At 36.3% G+C, this 19341-nt stretch overlaps 1 protein-coding gene across 4 annotated transcripts in view; it reads left to right on the top strand.

The window, feature by feature from the left end:
• NEBL (nebulette) overlaps positions 1-19341 on the top strand; it is a 247478-nt gene that overhangs the window by 205492 nt on the left and 22645 nt on the right. For 2 of the 4 annotated variants that reach the window (XM_086860323.1, XM_086860318.1), the window contains exon 5: positions 10813-10984. In XM_086860323.1, the coding sequence (XP_086716449.1) occupies positions 10813-10984 (172 nt within the window). Of the gene's footprint in view, positions 1-1400; positions 1494-4732; positions 4826-5206; positions 5301-7232; positions 7325-9591; positions 9697-10812; positions 10985-15017; positions 15111-16081; positions 16211-19341 lie in introns of all 4 variants that reach the window. The other 2 variants (XM_086860312.1, XM_086860331.1) reach the window with 2 other exon arrangements.

Here is a 19341-nt window from a genome sequence, read left to right as displayed (position 1 = left end):
TTTGGCAGATGATTTATAAAAGGATATTTACTTCACAGTCATCTCTTTCATAGAAAAATTCCTGTCTCCAACCTTTTTTTACCAATCCTTCCTTGGTAGAGGAGAAAAGTATATTGTAGTCCAGTCCACAATATAAATCTTTCTAATTGACATGGTGCAGAAGAATTTTCAAGTTCTTACTCATAAATTATCTCAGTTATCACATGGTAAAACAAAATTCTAGATTGTTAAGGGTTTTCTGAATATTTAAAAAAATAGTTGCAGACATTCACTCTTCTCTAGAATATTTGGCAGTGATATTCACCCCAGGCTGTGGAGGACTTCAATGAAGTAGGAGGAATTAATCAAGAATGTTGTTTTATTATTCAAGGTTTGTTGATATGAAAACTTAAATAATTTTTGATTTAAGACAGGTAGAAATACTAAATAATAAGGATTAATTTTATTAACTCCAGGATCAGACTTGGTTTTTTACACTAACTGACTAGAAATGCTTACTGGAGTGGCAACAGCTGTGACACCAAATACTGAAAATCAAATAAAACTTCTTTAAGAGTTTTGCAGCAAGAACTGGTGCTTCATGGTTATTTAAATTGTAACCATGCTTGGAGTATGTGAAGCAGTTATTTATTGTCTCTGTAACTTCAAATGATTGTGTTTATCCTTTACTGAAACAATTGAAACAGAGAGAATTGTATAAACTGCATGTGTATCATTCAGGAAATGAGTTTTGTTTATAGATATAGTGCTCAGCTTTCTGGCTTGAACCTAGGAATTAAAAATTGCATGACTTGGATTGTAGCTCTGGTTGTTATGGTCATTTTTCCATGAATATTTCAATTTTCTAGTTTGTTTACTTAGAAATAATAGTAATGTGTGTTCACTTCTCACAGTATTTTAAAATCTGAAGACCACAGAAACCAAATCAAATCCAACATGTACATGGTTTACTTAGAAATAATAGTAATGTCTGTTTACTTCTCACAGTATTTTAAGATCTGAAGACCACAGCAACCAAATCAAATCCTCCATGTACATGCACCTTCAATTACACTGAAATGAATTAATTACTGAAGCATAAAGTTACACTTGTAAAACTTTATGAGGTATTATATAAATGTTAAGATTTTTTCCAAATTTAAATATGTCATTGCAAACACTTAAAAATATTGAGGTCATTTTAAAGGATGGGAATATATTATCTGGGTTACATTTGAAAACAAACAATGTTATCATAGATATTGATAGTCTTATTTATGAAAAATTAAAGTATTTGCTTTCTTAGAAAGATTTATAGTCCGACCAATTTGGAACTTGGAAAATTGCCTAGCCCTTTTATGAGAACTAGTATTTGCATTGCTAACAGTCTCATAATTATCTTTTCTTTTGGGGAAATGAAGGTGTTTTATAAGAAGGAAGTAGGAGCTGGTACAGCTGTAAAAGAGACTCCAGAGATTGAAAGAGTAAAGAAAAATCAACAGAATATTAGTTCGGTAAGTGCTATTAACATAAATTATTCTTATGTGAGTAAAAGGTCGACTAAATTTTTTTTTTCCATCTTGTTTACTAAAAAATTTCTCATTTTCATATCACACATCTCAGTCAAATAGTTGTCCACTGGATTTTGGACACAGAGCTCTATGCTAGCACAGCTAGAACTCACCTCTACTGTTGTACTTCTGTGTCCAGTGATAGAAATTCTAATTAAAGCATTAAGAAAAATAAGAAAATATTTTAACTAAATGTTTGAGGAAAGTATTTGGGCTCTCAAGAGTGAGAAATATGAGATGCATTTCCCCATATGACAGACTGTACAGCTGTTGTATTTGCAGGTTAGAGAAACACCCTCTGACAAAAAAGAAAATCTGTAACATTCTGTTAGATACTGCATGTATTGCATAGGACCTGATACAGTCTGCACTTGAAGATGAGAAAAACTTTGTCCAGACTTCATCTGAGTGAAAAGGTGGAGAGTTGGTGCCTCTTTACATGATGGTGACAAGTTGATCTGTGGATCTGATGAGATTAGTTCGGAACTGCTGTTGTTTATCTAAGGATGTCCAATGTCTTTGGCACTTTAATAGGCAAAACAAAATAAAATATCAAAATGACTGTTTTCTTCAAATATAACATTATCTTCTGATAAATATGTGGCAAAACTTGGAAAAAACCTGAAAAGTGACTGCTAAGCAGCAAAACCCTATAACTGCATTGTCTTTGTTATATTTGGGGGGGACTCCCCTAGGGCAACTTTTATGTTTGTGGCATGACTTTTCTGATTATTAGATGTTTTTTATAAGAGTAAATTTTGAAAATAATGTGTAGACATTATTTGTCACAAATGTGTTGTGTTTAGATATTAGTTAAGATATGAATTAGGGACAAATTCATATCTTAACTAATGGACACCTATTCTTGTAGAATTTCAATGTTTAGTGAATAGTGTTAAACACTTAATTTCCCTCCAAGTAAGGTCAGTAGAGAATTTCCAAAACATTTTTAAAAGCTCATGTTTTCCTTGGATTTTTTTTCTGCTCTATCCATCACTTTTCATCTTGTCACTTTGAGTCATGGTGTAAGCTATCGTGTGTCCTAAATCCTGAAATGGTTGGATAGTGAAGAGTTGAAACCTGCTGGTTGGGAAGCAGTTGATTTTCTTGAATTGAGAGTGAGGTGTTTTTTTTGTTTGTTTGTTTTTTGTTTTGTTTATTTGATTGTTTGGGGGTTTTGTTGTTATTTTGCTTTTAAATTTCCAGTTTTAAATTACTGAGCTTTTTAAATTACCACAGACTTTTATTTCAGGAGTAGTCACACAGAAAGGAAGCCTTACTCTAGTGTTCTTTCACAATACATTTCAAAGTGAAGTGGAAAAATAGTGTACACTTTTCTTGCTGTTTTAGGAATCCTAAATAGTGGCAAACAGGATAAAAATGGAAGTTTGATCACTATGCTAGTAAACATATTTGAACAAAAATCTACCAAGGGAGGTACAAAATGCATTAGTGGTGTAGTGGTATGATGTAAGTAGCATGACCTTTACCTTGCTAGTCTTTGTGTAGAGTTAATGTTTTACAAACAGTATTTTATTACATGTAGTGTACTTGAAATTACTTTAGTCTTGTATAATATTTATTAGAGGTGTAGCACGGCAAATTTAAAGGCAATGTACAAGAATGTTTCAAATTACATGTCAGTGAGAGGGAAATTATATTGTGCAGTAGGTGGGAAATTGTATTGTGTAATTTACAGGTGTCCCAAAGGAAGGGTAAATTACACCAATTTTGAATCCATTAGATTTAAATATTTTACACATATTTTTGAATTTAGCCAGCCTTGGGACAGCCTTAAAACTATCTTCTGGGCTAAACTAAATGAATGTGGGGGAATGTGAAGCAAATTTGCAGTGAGAGAACTACCAGGGCACCAAAATACAAAAAACACCAAGAAACAGTACAACCAACCACACAAAAAAGTCCATTGAATCATGTTCTGAAAGTGATCAGATTCTTCCAGACTGCACATGTCGGAGGTGAACACCAGAATGGTGTTTTCAAAGCCTGAAATACAAGGTGATGACAGCCAAGGAGGATGAGCTCATCTCACCTGTTGTGATGATTGCTTTGGAAGAAGCCAGGATCTCAGAGAACTTTCAAAGGCAGCCACAGACCCATGGACTGTAGCTGAATCTGAACAGAGAAGCTACAATTAACTAAGGATGTTTTAAAAACTTGTTTATCCTGAGGGGCAGGCAGGGCTGGACACAGCACGGGGAAGAAGCAGCTCTTCGGGGGAAGATTCTATTTGTGTTTTTCTTAGTGTGAAACCTGTGAGGAGACCCCTGTGCTATGTCAGTCAATACCACAAAGCTGGGGTCTTATTAAAATTCAAGTAACAGATATTTTGAAACATTTTAAGGACAAGCACTGCCAATTCTTAAACTTACCTAATAGTCTCTATTAAAAGACCCTCTTTTTCTAGTGCTTTAGTATTTTTGCCAGTCTTAAACTGTCTGGACTGAAATGTTCCATTCCTACTCTGTACTTTGGTCTGGTTTGGTTTTGTTTATTTATAAATTTCAGTCAAAGCAGCTTCCAAGTATGAGCTTAGAGAAAAACAAGTTGTTTTGTCTGTGCTGTGAAATTGGGCATTCTCCAGAAGTAACATATCTTGAGATGGGAGTTGAAAATTAAATGTTAGGAAAAAACCAGTAAATATCTGACAGCACATCCAAAGACATCAACAAGCCAGACAACAACATCCTCACCTGTGTGTCTGCATGTGTTTCTAGAGAGCTTCAATGAGACTTTGAAGCCATCCAGCCTTTTAGGAACACCTAAAAAGATTGGTTTCTGAAACAGACTGGTAGACTCCATAGCAAGTTAATAGTAAGACCAAGTCATTTTCAAAGTGGTGTGAATGTCCAAGCAGTATGTGCAGCATCCCAGTTATCATGAAAATAGCCACAATCCCATGTGATGTCCCACTGTAAGAGTTTTAGTACACTGGAATTGTTATAAGCACTCTCTGATACATTGAATCAAACAAGATACATTACAGACCCTAGCAGACTGTTTTAGAAATTAAATGTAACTTTTGTGTTTCAGGCCAATGGTGTTTGTAGACCTGGTCTAGTAGTGGAGTAAGTATAAGGGAGAGAGTATTAAGTGATAGATGGTTTTAGTACCTTTCTCTTCTTTAAATTAATAATATTTTTGTAATATCTATTGTGCAGATTAAATACAAGGAAGAAATCCGGCGTGCAACAACTATTTCTGATCCACCTGAACTAAGGAGAGTTAAGGAAAACCAGAAGAATATTAGCAATGTGTGCCCCATTTTAATTTCTTGCACACTTCTCTCTACCTTATTAAATGTGTTTGTGTCTTGGTGAATATGTCTGTGGTGTTTGTGCTAATTTCTGTTTATCCACAAGGACAAATTGAATCAATTAATGATAAAATTTTAATTCCTTAGCCTTGCACTTTGATTTATAACAATGAATGAGGTATTGTTGTTGAAATAACAATTGTCTGTGTTTGAAATAGAAGGACTGCCAGGGGGTGAGTACTAAGTAAAGATGGGATTGATTATTAAGGAATGGTACTTTCCATCCAAATGCAATGTGATCTTCAGTGATGTCTAGCACACTCATGTATTTCTATTACTTGGAAATTGCTGTTGTAATATTTTCTGCCATGTTTGCTAGGTTCAGTACAAAGAACAACTCTGCAAAGCTACACCCATGAGTGTCACCCCTGAGATGGAGAGAGTGAAGAGGAATCAAGAGAATGTCAGCATGGGAAGTTGCTATCCATTAATACTTTGTATAATTTTTGAGTGCAGAAGATGAATACAAAGTTTTGCTTTCTGAAATTGTGCCTTTTCTTTAGTCAGGGGGAAACAAATGTGTTGGAATTAAAGTAATGGAATTACTTGAAAACCTTCTTTTAGGAAGCAGTTGTTAAAAGGCTTTGCTTGCTTTGGGAAATGGCAGGTGAAGTGTTGCATATTCTATTAAAGAAATGGCTGCAATGCTTTGAGATGTTATTATCTTCCTCAGATATTTGCAGAAAATCTTGACCAACTTTTCTTTATCTTTTTTAACAGAATATCTGTTTCCAGTTGTATTTTTCTGTGCTTTGAAAAAAAATTAGCTAGAGTTGTGCTTGAACTTCTGCTCTCTTACCTGTCTCATTCTGATTACTCAGTAACCTTCCAATCAGACTTTAGTACTTAATAGCTGATATAGCCATTTCCATGAGCACAGAGAAGAAGGCAAGGACTGGAATATGCTACTGCCTTCCTGCACTGATGAAGTTGTACCTTGCCAATGAGTCCCTGAGAGACCAGGCACTCTCCTCACTGAGAGCTGCCATCAGCAGTCCTGGTTCATGGGTCCACAAATAGCTACAGTGTTTACCTAGGGTGCTTTTTGCTGCATTCACCAGAATAATTTTGAATCACAATTTTCAAGAATTCTGTCCCTCTAACTCAACTTCTGGATTATTGTTGATATATCTAGCTTTCCTAAAATGTATTCTGCTCAAAAACTGTTTTCCTGAGTGATTCAAGCCAATCTGTATTGTTTTTCTACTCACATTGTTTATTCACACTGTTTACTTTTCACCGATTTTTTGTGTTGTGCAAATTTCACTGGGAAGTTTAAATTCTTTTCAAGTCACAGGAATAGCTTTGAGTGAAGATTCGTTAACTTAAGCCATTTCTAGAAACATTAATTCTTGAATAGTCATTTTACCTTTATAAATGTTAATTTGCAAGTTTAATCCATTTGAAAGCTTACCACAGTTTTTGTAAGACATTAATTTTTCAGTTGGAATACATTGATGTGGACAGACCAAAACAGTGTTGTGCTGGAAGACAATTGCTTAAGCAATAGGTGTCTTACTGCCACAGTGCACTGCAGAATTATGATCATAAAGTGCCTGCACAGTTAACCTTATCACGTAAACACAAGGGCTTGCTTTGGTATGGAAGCATTTATTTTGCATAAAAATATATTAATTGGTATGAATTTGTTGCCAGGGAGCCAGAGTTAACATTAGATTGCTTGGTCTGTCAATGCCACATCCTGTCCCCTATCTGCTTTAGATCCTGATCCAGCCTTGAGTGTGCATTTGGTTAATGTATTGTGTTTGGTTACAAAGTGATACAGGGGATAGATATTCCTACAGTGCGCTTAAATAAAGGAATGGTGAAATTAGGCTGGATTCAGTTGGCAGTTGTCTGACATACTGCACCCTCTGTGTTTAATCACCTTTGAATATGTAGTATATAAAATTTAGAACCTAGATGGAGACCTTATGGAATTTCTGTGTCTTGATAAATATATATTTACAGTGGACCTTCATGAAATTCAGTTTTTCATGTGTTCTGCTTGCCTTTACTGCATTATATGTGGCTTAACCCCATTCCACATACGAGTTATTTCTCTGTAGAGCCAAGGACCAGTCTGGTAAGTGCCAATATATTGTGTGCATATGTGGGTATATATCCACAGAAATGCATTAATAAAGAGCCTGTGCAGAAAAAAAATAATTCAAGGTTATCTTTCAGAAATCAAGTTTTTTAAACTTTAATAAGCTTCAGATGCATTTTAGCTTTTCAGTTGTTTCCTGGATGACCTTTGAAGTCATGCATTTTTATATAAAACAAGGAGATATTGCTATACCTGAAATAGTATGAATATATATTTTATTCTGTTAAATAATAGGTTCACTACAGAGAGCAGCCTGGCAAAGCTACTGCTGTGAGTGTCACTCCTGAGATAGAGAGAGTCAGGAAGAATCAAGATAATATCAGCTCGGCAAGTTGTTTGAATCTTTTTGTCATTCAGGTTTTTCTTTCACTGTAGAAATAAAAACATGGATATACTTTTCTTTTTACATTTGTTGTGTCAAAGAAATCCAACTGCATCATTCACTGAAGAGATAGCAATTTTATTCTTTGAGGACATGGACTGCATATATGTGCAACAAACATATTCAGGGTTGTCTGATTATTCTTTCAAAAAAAGTAAGTGGCTGTATTGGTGTCAGTATTTTTCAAGGAGAGAGTCAGTAGAAGTGAATCATTCTTCGAAGGATTTTTGTCTCTTGTTACCAAATTTGAGTGGCTGGATTGAAGAAGTGAATTGCAGTAAAGAAAAAAAGGAAATGAGAATTTAACCTCAGTGCAAATGTCTTTTTATTTTTTGTGATTCAAAGCATGGAAGCTCCGTTCCATTCTGTAACATGCCACCTGTGTTAGAGCTGAGTAGTTCTTGATAGGTCCCATTGCTAAATACTAGAGAGTAAGATAACATGTATTTCTTGGCTTTTATGGTAATAAAATGTAATTGCTACTGAAGTAGTGTAAGAAGCAGGAGATAATTCTCTCAAGGAAAAAGGAAGAAGTGCAAAAAGCTTGGTAAAGGATAAAACCAGTTAAGTTGCAGTCTGTCCTCAACAGTGAAACAACATGAGTGGCAAAGTCACTGCAGATGGTAAATAGAAGAAGTTTCATGCAGAATCACTGTGGCAGAAGAGAATTACAAGTAATGAACACTTTAGAACTGAGTGTAGGAGTGAAAAGTAGGTTGGATTTGTCAGGGAATATGTCTAAGGACAAAAGAACAGAATCTGACATTGTAACTGCATATATCTTAATCATGTTCTTAAAATGCTCATGAATATTTACCGAAGTCAATTATTTTTGAGGTCTGTAGTTGAAAATAAGAGAAAAACTTCACAACAATTCTTGACTTCAAATAAGTTTTTAATTTGTGAAGATGAATTGTGTTTTGCCAAGTGACTCATTCACTTTGTTTCTCAAGATTTACAGGGATAAATATCCTCTATGTTAATGGGAAAGATGAAAATCAACCTATGCTGGCTGTAATTATTCCGTCCAGAAAATGCCTTATATTCAAAAGCATATGTAGCTGAATATATTTTCTATGAGAATTTACTGTTTAATTAAGAAGGCTTTGAAGAATATGCAGCACCATATGTTTTTGTTTCTCATACATTGCTTCAAGCTTACCTATGAAACATAGACACCAAGACACAAATTTTTATGGGTGTGCTTTCTTAGCTGATACGTAATCTTAAGGAGGGTTAGACAGCTTCAGTACATGGTTTTTCTCATTACAAATGCATGTTGAAATAGATTTGCACAACTCATTTGAGAATTAATACTTGGAGCGTGAATACATAGGTAAATCTAAAATATTAACTATCACAGTGCACAGCTTAGGTGTGATGTAGGAGCTAAGAGAGGCTATTGGTAGAAGAATTCAACAAGACAGAAAAAACTGTGTGGGTACTCACTCCCAAACCAGTAAGTAGGATCAGTTACTTCTACTATTTTAGAATGTTGAGTATTTTTGGTTTTTTCTTCTTATGTTTAACAGGTAATTAACCTTACATCTTTACTAGTCTGTAAAAAGCCACAAAAGAAGCTAATCAGGAGAAATGTGATGTAAGAGATTCAGTACTTACTGACGCACAAAACGCAGAGCCCAAATGTTCGTTTAGGAAACAAAATACTCAGATTCTTCCCAAACATGTTGCTTTGTTCTGCTAGTAAAGATTAGCTATTGAATGGGAGTAAGAAGCCTTCCAAAGGATTAATCCTCTTGTAAGAATTGAATTCCCTGGGCTTCTCAGGTAATCCCAACCTGGAAGCAGGCTGAGAACAGACTCTATCTTGATAATTAGGAGGTAGTTTATCATCAGCCTTGCAAATATGTTTTAAGGATCTTTTAAGTCACAGTGCTGCTTTCTTAGTATTTCTCTTATTTTTCAGTTGATAAATGAATGATTTCACTTATGTTATTCAGTCACAAATTTCAGCTTTTAAATAAATACTTTTGAATAAGTGATTGATGGAATAAATGTGCCTTTTGGCCTTACCAATATACAACCTCATCTGTATCCTTGCTGTGAAATAATTTACTGGCACATTAGTGTAAGGAAGGAAGAGAATTGCTGGGCATTGTGGTTTGGAAAGGTACTGTTGCATGGTGTGATTCTCACCATCCTTCCTACTGCAAACTGAAAATTCACCAGTGCTGTTGTTGCTGTTTTGCAGGTCAAGTACAGCAGTGATCAGAGGCAGATGAAAGGTAGACGTAGTGTGCTTCTAGACACACCTGAGCTAAGGCATGTCAAAGAAACACAAAACAACATCTCAATGGTAGGGGACTTTCTTCCTATGACTAGAGTGTTCTAAGGAATGGCACTTGACTTCCACTGGATTTTGCCTTCCATTAATATAGGTAACTAATGAAACTCTCTCCTCAGGTATGGAAGGAATATTTTCTTCTTACGCCTGCAGAGGGAGTGTTTGCTAACTGCATAGGAGTGTAATGAACATTTTCAAAATACTAATAAACAGTTTTCTAACAGTTATATGTCTGTTATTTTTTTTTTTCCTTTGAAAATATACACACATCATTTGAGCATCACAATTTCACTGGATTAGGTGACACACTTCACCTTGTGCCTGTGCATGTTCCTGGTTTCTGCGTGACTTTGGTTCTTGGAATGAGTTGTTTTGTGTGCATCAGCTTGTGTGAGAATGTTTGTCAATTTAATTAATTGATGATTAAGTTTTTTATAATGTAAAATATGCATAATCAGCAGTACTACCTTTATAACTCTTACTAATACTGGGGTTTTGTTCCAACACTTGGTGCTGTAACACTTTCTACTCTGATGTCCTTTTTTCTAATATTTCTTTTTTTTTTTAAGCAGGCAGATTAGAATAACTGTTGTTCTTTCTAAAAACCTATTTCTAAAGCCAGCTGGCATTTGATAAAACAAAAGAGCAAAATATATATTTTGTATGATACTGTGCATGTAGTCAAAATTATCAGTGAATGAAAATGGTTGAATTCTTTAGAACTTCTACTGCTGGAACATTTTTACTGACAGATGTATTTATCTGCATCAGCAGACAGTGATCCTGTCTTAGAGAAGGGAATGGACCAGATGACCTCCTGAGGACAGGGCTGTTTTGTGTCCTGTGTGGTAGTAAGATGGTGCTTTGCTACTTAAGCTAGTGCCTAATTCAGTGTCAAAGGAAAAGAAATGCAAAATTGAGAATAAAATATCAGAAAATCTAATTAAGTTGAGAGAAAACACTTGGCTGGCCATCCAGCCTATCTCATGTGTATAACAATTCTGTTACAAGGCAAAGTCAAAGAATGTCAGTGCTTCATAAACCAAACATACACATATTCCTGCACAGAATAGCCATTTGCTTTCAATTGCAACCAGGGGAAAAATGTAATTCTCCTTGTTTTCCTAGGTAAAATATCATGAAGATTTCGAGAAGACAAAGGGCAGAGGCTTCACCCCAGTGGTAGATGATCCTATAACAGAGCGTGTACGGAAAAACACCCAAATTGTGAGTGATGCAGCATATAAAGGTGTGCATCCACATATCGTTGAAATGGATAGAAGACCTGGAATAATTGTTGGTAAGCTGTTAAGTACTGCTGTTATTGAAAGCACGGTGGGGAAGATAAAAACCCCTGTTTGTGCTCACCAGATTTCATTTGCACTCTTTTCTCACAATGAAACTTCTGATTCAACTACAGGCATCAGCTTCTAGAGAAGTCATGATGGGAATGAATGGGAGATACATTATCATTTGCTCTGTAATTTAAAAAAAAATATATGGATAGATGTTACTATTACTTTAAATTTTAATTTTAACTCTATAAGGAAGGTCAAAATATCTACAATCTGAATTTTACACAGAAGAAAGACGATTAAAACTGATTCTGCAAGATTTCAATGTTGAAGTATTGCAAGGCAGTTTGAAATTTCCCATTCTGTCAGTCAGTAATTTCTCCAGAACTGCACAATTTCACAATTTGTTCACAATTTCACAAAGTTCACAAAGATATTTAAAAGTATATCCAGCTGTAATTCATCATTAACTTATTAGATCTCTGGTAAGCCAAGTACCAGTGTTGAGAAGTGATGTTCTGAAAGATGGTCCAAGATAGGGATGGGTGTTCAAGGGGTAGAGTTAGATTAGATTATGTTTGTATGTAAAGACAAGGTATTGCATAAGGTATTATTTGGCATAATCATAATGAACTCTGTTTAAAAATCAAAGCGAATATTTGAAATTGCTTAAAAGTCAGCAAGTCTGCTACAGCAAAGAGAGCAGTAATATCTTTTTTCTTCTCATTTCTTTTTGTGTTGGTGTGTCCCATTTCTGTTTTTCTGTGCTTTGCAGCCATGTAGACCCCAGAGGATCTATGTATAAAAAACCATGCTGAGATAGCACTCTAAAATTCTTCCTGCATAGTGACAGTGAGGCTGTCTTTTAAATTTGCCTCTCAAAAACCAGAGAAATTGCAGGTGAAATGGACTTGTGGGTCACATAGGCCATTCTCCTGCCTAAAGCAAGGTTTACTATGTTATTCTGTTATTCCTATTATTTTCAGTCTGTTCCTTAAAGTGTCCAAATAAGTCTCCCCCACATAAGGAAGTGGAAGTTTCTTTCCTTTTTTGTTGCCATCCTTTATGTGTCTGTAGCTACAGTAGCCTTATATAAGAAGGGATTTCCCAAAAGTGTGTGTTAAGAGAGCTCTACCTGGGGCAGGTGCTGATGATCTTCCATCACTTCTCGCTTTCATAGATGTGATGCAGCCAAAGGAAAAGAGAAAGGCTCCTTTAAAATTGCAGTGTGACATTCACTTTGCCATTTGCTCTTTAGTGTAAGCTACAAACCTCTGGCTCTCTGCTGCATTGCATGTGTGCTGTACCCCTGTGTAAGAGCCATTTGTGCAATCCCACGTTCAGCAGCTGAAGCTTTGTTAGCACAAGCAGATTGGAATGAAGGACACCCTTGAGATAGATTCTTGACCTGTAAGAACTGAAATATTAATCCTATTTATCACCTAAAAATATTCCAGTATTAAAACACACAGAAATCTTAATTTCCCATGCCTGCCAAATAGCAAAAATTGCACAACTATTTAAAGGAAAAAAGCCATGACAAACCTGAAGTATTTCAGCTAATGCATTTTTGGAATAAAATTGCAATTATAATATCTACTTGTTTCAAAAGAAGCAATGAGCACCCTGCTCATGAAATGTCTTTGGCAGCTCAAAAAAAATTTGCAAACTGAAAAACCTACTTATGACTCTCATGAGTATTTTTTGTAGCTGAAAATTGTTCAGCCAGTTAGGAAAAGTGTGTCAGAATCCCTCTGGTTGATTTTTAATGTGTCGTTGGTGAAGCTAGAAGTTTCAAATGCCTGGTTACTAAAATTAATGACACTACTCTGGCAAATAGGCCCTGGTTTAAACCCTACTAAGCCATTCAAAACCCATCAAGATAAATTGATGTTGGTGAGCTTTGGATCTGTTGCTAAAGAGGAACCACAATTCTCACATGAATATAAGGATATTTTACTTTGGCAAAAGTTACCAGGGAATTAAAACTGATTTGTGTTATATATTGCCAGGATTTTGGTTCTGTGCATGTTATTTCAGATTACAGAGATGGATAAAATCAATACAAATCAATGACTCTTGCACTGGTGCTGCCATAAAGCTGTACTTATATTTTCACTTACTAAGGCATGATCAAACAGGACAAGCTGGGCATTCACCAATTCCCCTACCCCTTCTCGTGCCTGTCAGCAGGTGTCATGTAGGTGCATAACTTACCTCCATGAGGACTAACACATAGTTTATCTAAAGATTTCGTGTTGCCTTTAATTTATCTTGGCAGGAAGGAGAGTTAGCACTACACCTCACCTTATGGGAGTTGTGGTAGATAATGTACAGTGTACAAACACTGAATGTATCTAAAGCCATGGGATGTATTTTGTTAGCTCTGTCTGTTCGTTCCGTTGCATCTAGACTATTAATCATTTGAAACATGCCATATTTGGGATACTCACAATCCTACTTTACCTACCAACCCCTTAGTTTTGTACCTCTCAAACCAGCAAATGAACAAAGCTGGGAAGACAGTTTTTTTCCTACTTCCAGTATATGAAGTAAATCTTGCAGCCAGGTCTGCCCAAGAAGAAACTCTGTTGTAAAAATGTGATCTGGTAGCTTTGTGCTTTGACTGATTATACTTTACATCAAAGTTTTATTTGAAACTGGTTTGAAGAGATTGAAAGATTTATTAATTTTAGACATATCAGATATTACAGAATCATTTAGATTGAAAAAGAACATTAGGACCATCAAATGCAACCATTAATCTAGGACTGTCAAGGCCACCACAAAACCATGTCATCAAGCATCATGTCAACATACCTTCTAAATATCTTCAGGGATGGTAACTCAGCCACTTCCCTGAGCAGCATGTTCCAGTGCTTGACAACCTTGTCAGTGAAGAATCTTTTCTTAATATAAAACTTTCCTAATATATAAATCTGCCCTGGCACACTTGGGGCCATTTTCTCACATCCTGTCACTTGTTACCTGTGAGAAGAGACCTGTTCACACATCACTACAACCTCCTTTCAGGTATTTGTAGAGAGTGAAAAGATCCCCCTGAGCCTCCTTTTCTCCAGGCTAAACATCCCCAGCTCCCTCAGCTGCTCCTCATCAGACTTGTGCTCCAGACCCTTCACCACCTCCACTGCCCTTCTCTGGACTCTCTCCAGTACCTCAATGTCCTTTTGGAACTGAGGGGCCCAGAACTGAACACAGAACTCGAGGTGTGGCCTCACCAGTGCCGAGTACAGCGGGATGGTCACTGCCCTGGTCCTGCTGGCCACACTCTTGCTGATCCAGGCCAGGATGCCATTGGCCTCTTGGCCACCTGGGCACACAGTGTCCCAGGGAATTATTTGTTAACCTCAGTAGTGGGCATCATTTTATCCTATGGTAGATGTGTATGATACGGATTTCTACAGCTGAGTTTGTCACCTTAGTTCATTTTTTTGATATTAATTAAGAAAGATGGATACTCTTGAGTTTACATGAATTAAGCACTTAGTAGAAATTTATTTTGGATGAGCTATGACCCTGATTCTTCTTCTTATGCTGACATGATCTCTTCAAAGGAGAGTCTGTAGTGTCCCTGTCAGCTGTGGAGCTACTGCCAGCTGTCAGCTATAGGGATGTACACTGCAGCACCTCCACACATAAGGATGCTGCTGGTGAACTGGGGAAATAATCGTGTTGCTCCGATGACTTTGGTTCTGCTGCTGGAAGAGAGCTCTAATATGTGATACTTAACTGGTTTCCATTTATTTAGAGTTAAGAATATACTATGGTCATGTTTAGAAAATGCAAAAAAAATTGGGAGCAAAAGTCTCCTTGAAAGAATGTCAGTGCTTAAAATGAATACACTAAGTTCTTTAAAGCAGGAAATTGAGCCTTCTGATCTCTTCAGGTGAATATCTAGATATCGTGGTTAATTTCTAGATGAAGGAAATTGATTTCTGATTGTTAAAGCTCATTCCTTTCATGCTTTTACTTCCTTTGTTGTTTGTCTGTCTTATAATTTCTGTGCTTTGGAAAAAGATCTTAAAGTTTGGCGTACAGATCCTGGCTCCATCTTCGACATTGATCCTCTGGAGGACAATATTCAGTCTAGGAGTCTACATATGCTTTCTGGTACTGCTTATATCCTGACTTTCCCCAATTCAGCTTTTCATGTTTGTGAAACTAAGTTGATACTGTAAATTTCCAGGTCAATATGCCAGCCATATGTTTTATAAGCATACTTTCATATGTATTTATAACTGTTGTAGTTTAAAAGCAGTGTTTTATAGGAACTTCAGCTGTAATCACATGTGGAGATAAGAAATAGTGAAATAAATCTTATCTTAAACAACTTATTCATGCCACTTACAAGTCGCCATTTAAAAAGCATTGACCTACTTTGTCCTTGCTATAAGTAGAATTTTCAACTGGTTGGACCTTATAAAATTTCAGAGTTATAGAAAGTGACCTATTTATGAAATTGATTTATTTTCCATGCACATTTTGCCTATATGGCACATGACATTATGCTTTGTTCTATTATTTGCACTCCAAGGTGTTCATAATTTTAGAATAGATGGAAAATGATAGAAAGTAATGTAAGAACAGGGAGTGGGTTTTGGCTTTACAAGTTTATTGATTCTTTGCCTGCACAGGAGTATTTATTTTGAATGTTTAATTTTTCACGTGCATTTCCTTTGCCACTTTAGGACTTTAAATATTCTTTTGAACAATATACAGCTGTATTTCTACATGCACTTGTAGGCATGCTGGGATAAAGGAATAATTTTATTTTCCATGGGAAATGTTTATATTCTTCATCTTTATCCCTTCTTTTTCTGGTATCTCAGTACTACCTTCCATTTCTGCTATTCTTTTAAAGCAAAGAACAAGCTTAGTTGTATTCAGTTTTGAAGCAAACTTTGGAAGTAACTGGTTCTTAAAATGGATACAAAATTGCAAAGCATTTACTTTTCTCTAATATTAACTCCATCAGTGTATGAATAGCAATGCTAGGAGTGGTGGGGTTTATGTTTCTGCTTGTATTTGCACTTCTGCTGTTTATTTACTGTGATATTCTTTATTTCTTTCTACCTTTGTAGAAAGAGCAAGCCGTTACACTAAGCAGTATTTACATTCTACCAGTCTGGGAGATTATAAATCAGATGGCTCTGACACGAACCCTACCTTTTCTTACTGCAGTGAGATAACAAGGCCATCTGATGAAGGAGGTACCCTTTATTCCCACCTTTTTCACTAACAGCACTGTTGCAGTGTGTTGAGACTTCACAGGTCTGCATTAACTCCATATCCTTGTGTAGTCACAAGTAGAAACTTTGTGAGCTATTGCCTGATTGATTGGGAAAGCAAAGCAGGACTGCACAGGTTCTGCATGCCATATCATTCTATTGTGAATTCTCTTTCACAATTTTGGTAATGCTCCAAAACCCTGTTAACTCCTATTTACAATGCTTTAAAGAAGGTATGTTGTGTTTTTGCAAAATGTACTTGAATCTGGTTTTTTCTCTTTAATCACATGATGTAACTGAATGAAATAGACCTTTAACCCCAAAAAAACATATTTACTTTGGGCTTTTCAGTGGGTAAATCGAGTATGTCATAGTATTTTAGTGACTTAAGTAATTTTTCCCATATTCAACTACGCAGGTTTTTGTGGCTCTCTATTTTTATCTTAAAAAAAACAATCCCAAGGAATTTTTTCCCTTTCTCTCCTTCTTACCTAACTAAATTTTCTTATCCTCTCAGTGGTTTGAGAACCAGGGTTAACACTCAGCTGGGAAGTTTATATAGTCTGTTACAGTTTAACATGGATTAATATTAGAATACATTGGCAAACCTGCATTCTCAGGTACAAACCCACATACTAGACTTGACTGATGAATTGAAAATATTCTGAATCATTGCATTCTAAATAGATATTTCTTAAAAATAGTGATTTCTGCTTCTCAGTTGTGAAAAAATGGTGCATTGGAAAGTTTATCCAAAGAGCTACTTTTTTTTTTTGTCTTGTAAGAAACTGTTTAGTTGCCTGCACAACATTAAATTACCCATGCTTTTAGAAATTTTAAGGCATCTTAATTGTAGACTGCACTTGTTTATGTTCTTCTATTCAGTGGAGTGATAGGTTACTGTGGTGGTTGGTGCTTATGGAGCCTGCATTTTCTGGGTGCTGTGTAAATACAAGCAGCTCTGATTAAGAATGGGTGAGGGAGAAGGTGTTCAGGCTAAAGTGCTAACTCTGAACAAAGGAAGAAACACATGTCTTTGACAGAAATGTACTGCCTTTTATCATGTCTGACTATCTTTATTTGGTACTTTTAACAATATTCTCAACTCTTTTAATAGATGATAGCAGTAATGCACATTATGTTTTTTTTTTCTCTTCCTGTGATGATGTGAAGTGAGCTTCACAGTCCAGTGCACATTGTTTGTCTATGGCTGTTCAGATCTTTTCTTTGGCAGTATTCCAAGCCATTTCAACATTGCTTTGTCATCTTGATTTGATTTTTAACAGATATTTTTTACTACTTGCCATGTTGAGAATGGGAAATGGGCTTTATTTTCCTGGTTGTTCTTGCACTAGTAAACTTGCTTTTTGTGGTTCTGTTTGAATCAATTGTTGTGGTGATGTCTTGAATAGAGCCTTCCCAAGGTCAACCTATTTTAGCAAGAGGTTGTTTCCATTTTAACCAAGCTGGCTAGCCAGCACTTGAGCTCCTGTAGACAGTTCCATTGCAGGGAAGAAGTAAGTGCCAGAGCTAAGTAACTGAATATAATCCTAATGATTTACAAGAAAATGCCAATTCTGTGAACACACATAGAGCTAGCAGAAGACAGCATCTTTGGCCAAAAATACCAATCTTTTTCATCCCATCCAAAAGGTCATTTTTCACATAGCCACAAGATGAGTTTGTCCATGACCTTTGTAGAATGTCTCTTACACCATTAGTGAGAACCAAATCTATTTTGGTGAGATTCCATGGCTGTTTCTCATGGAGTTTGTACTTTCAGATTAGCAGGGTTTCTCATTGACAATTGTTCTATCTGATGGTGTGCCAACATGAAAGACAGTTTGAGACCTGTAACCAATTTTACAGTCTCTGAGTTTCTTTGACCTTGTCTCATCATCTTTCACATATTTCTACATTGTTCAATTGCTACTTTATTTTAGATACCTTTACTGATAGTTGACACACTGTTCAAATCTTCACCTGCCACACCTGATGGAATTTTTCCTTAACTAACTCTTCCCAGCCCTTAGCTGGGTCCCTGACTTAATGCCAGTTGTTAAAGGCTTATTCAGATCCAAATAACTCTCTCTGCTCTTGGGGAATTTCAGTAATAACATCACAGGGAAGCTACTAACACTGTTCATTAGAATTACTTCTTCCTGTTTTGTTCCCTGACTGTTACTTTAGATGATGATGAGCTGAACCATGTGTCCTTCTCAGGGAGCTTTCTCCACAAAATCAGTCGATTTTTGCATAATGTAAGAAAATTCCCTGTGCTCTCTTTTAGGGTACTACAGTTCATATTGAATAGGAAACAATTGTTAACACTTTCCAGCAAGCTTTGCTGCTGCTTCTGCTCCTGGTTAGTCTGGTCAGAAGACTACAAACTAGTCAGATAAAATGGAGAAAATCCCTCTTTATTTCACACACTGGAATTGAAGATGTTTCCCTGTATGTAGGCCAGGGAGTCGCCTTGCACTGGGGTAGTGGTCATAACTCTTCTCCTGTGCCAATAGCTGAAAGAAGAAGAGGAAAGAAAACCAGATTTTGTTCCCTTCCTTGCTCTGTCCTTCCCATGAATTTTTATAAAAAACCCTCTGGTTTTGAGGTTGGGAAGAATGGCCATTAGCAAAAGACAAGCCAAAGAAAAAAAAGGGGAATAATACCTGACTTGTCTTTATGTTACAACAGAAATATTCTCTGTCTTCCATGTCCAGGTGCAGCTGTCAGGAATACAGGGCAGGATTCCTTCACTCCTCTCTCTGTGTATTCATATTCAGTTGCTAAGCTCTGCCATTCTGAGGAGGTCAAGCAGAATCACACAGCAGTTAGATATTTCTTCTCTTTTCTTCTCCTTTTTTTTTTTTTTTTTTCCTCCATCAGTCAGGGGAAAATTCTTTTTTACTAGGTAGCTGAACTCTGTATCCGTAGTGTTCCCTGGAGTCCAGTAATCAAACATGGCATTCAGAGGGACAGGAATTGTACAGTTCATGGGAAGAACTATAGGCATTTGTGGGTTTCTTGTCCCCTTTCAAGTGTATCAGCAGGCTGCCCTGCCACAGAAAGCTGAACACATCAAAATGGTGCACTCTGGTACCCCTTTGTGAGGG

This window comes from Cyanistes caeruleus, chromosome 1, assembly GCF_971803275.1.
Source record: "Cyanistes caeruleus chromosome 1, bCyaCae1.hap1.1, whole genome shotgun sequence".
Lineage (NCBI taxonomy): Eukaryota > Metazoa > Chordata > Aves > Passeriformes > Paridae > Cyanistes > Cyanistes caeruleus.
The sequence above is the reverse complement of the archived record's forward strand: the minus strand, read 5'-3'. Positions and strand labels throughout refer to the sequence as shown.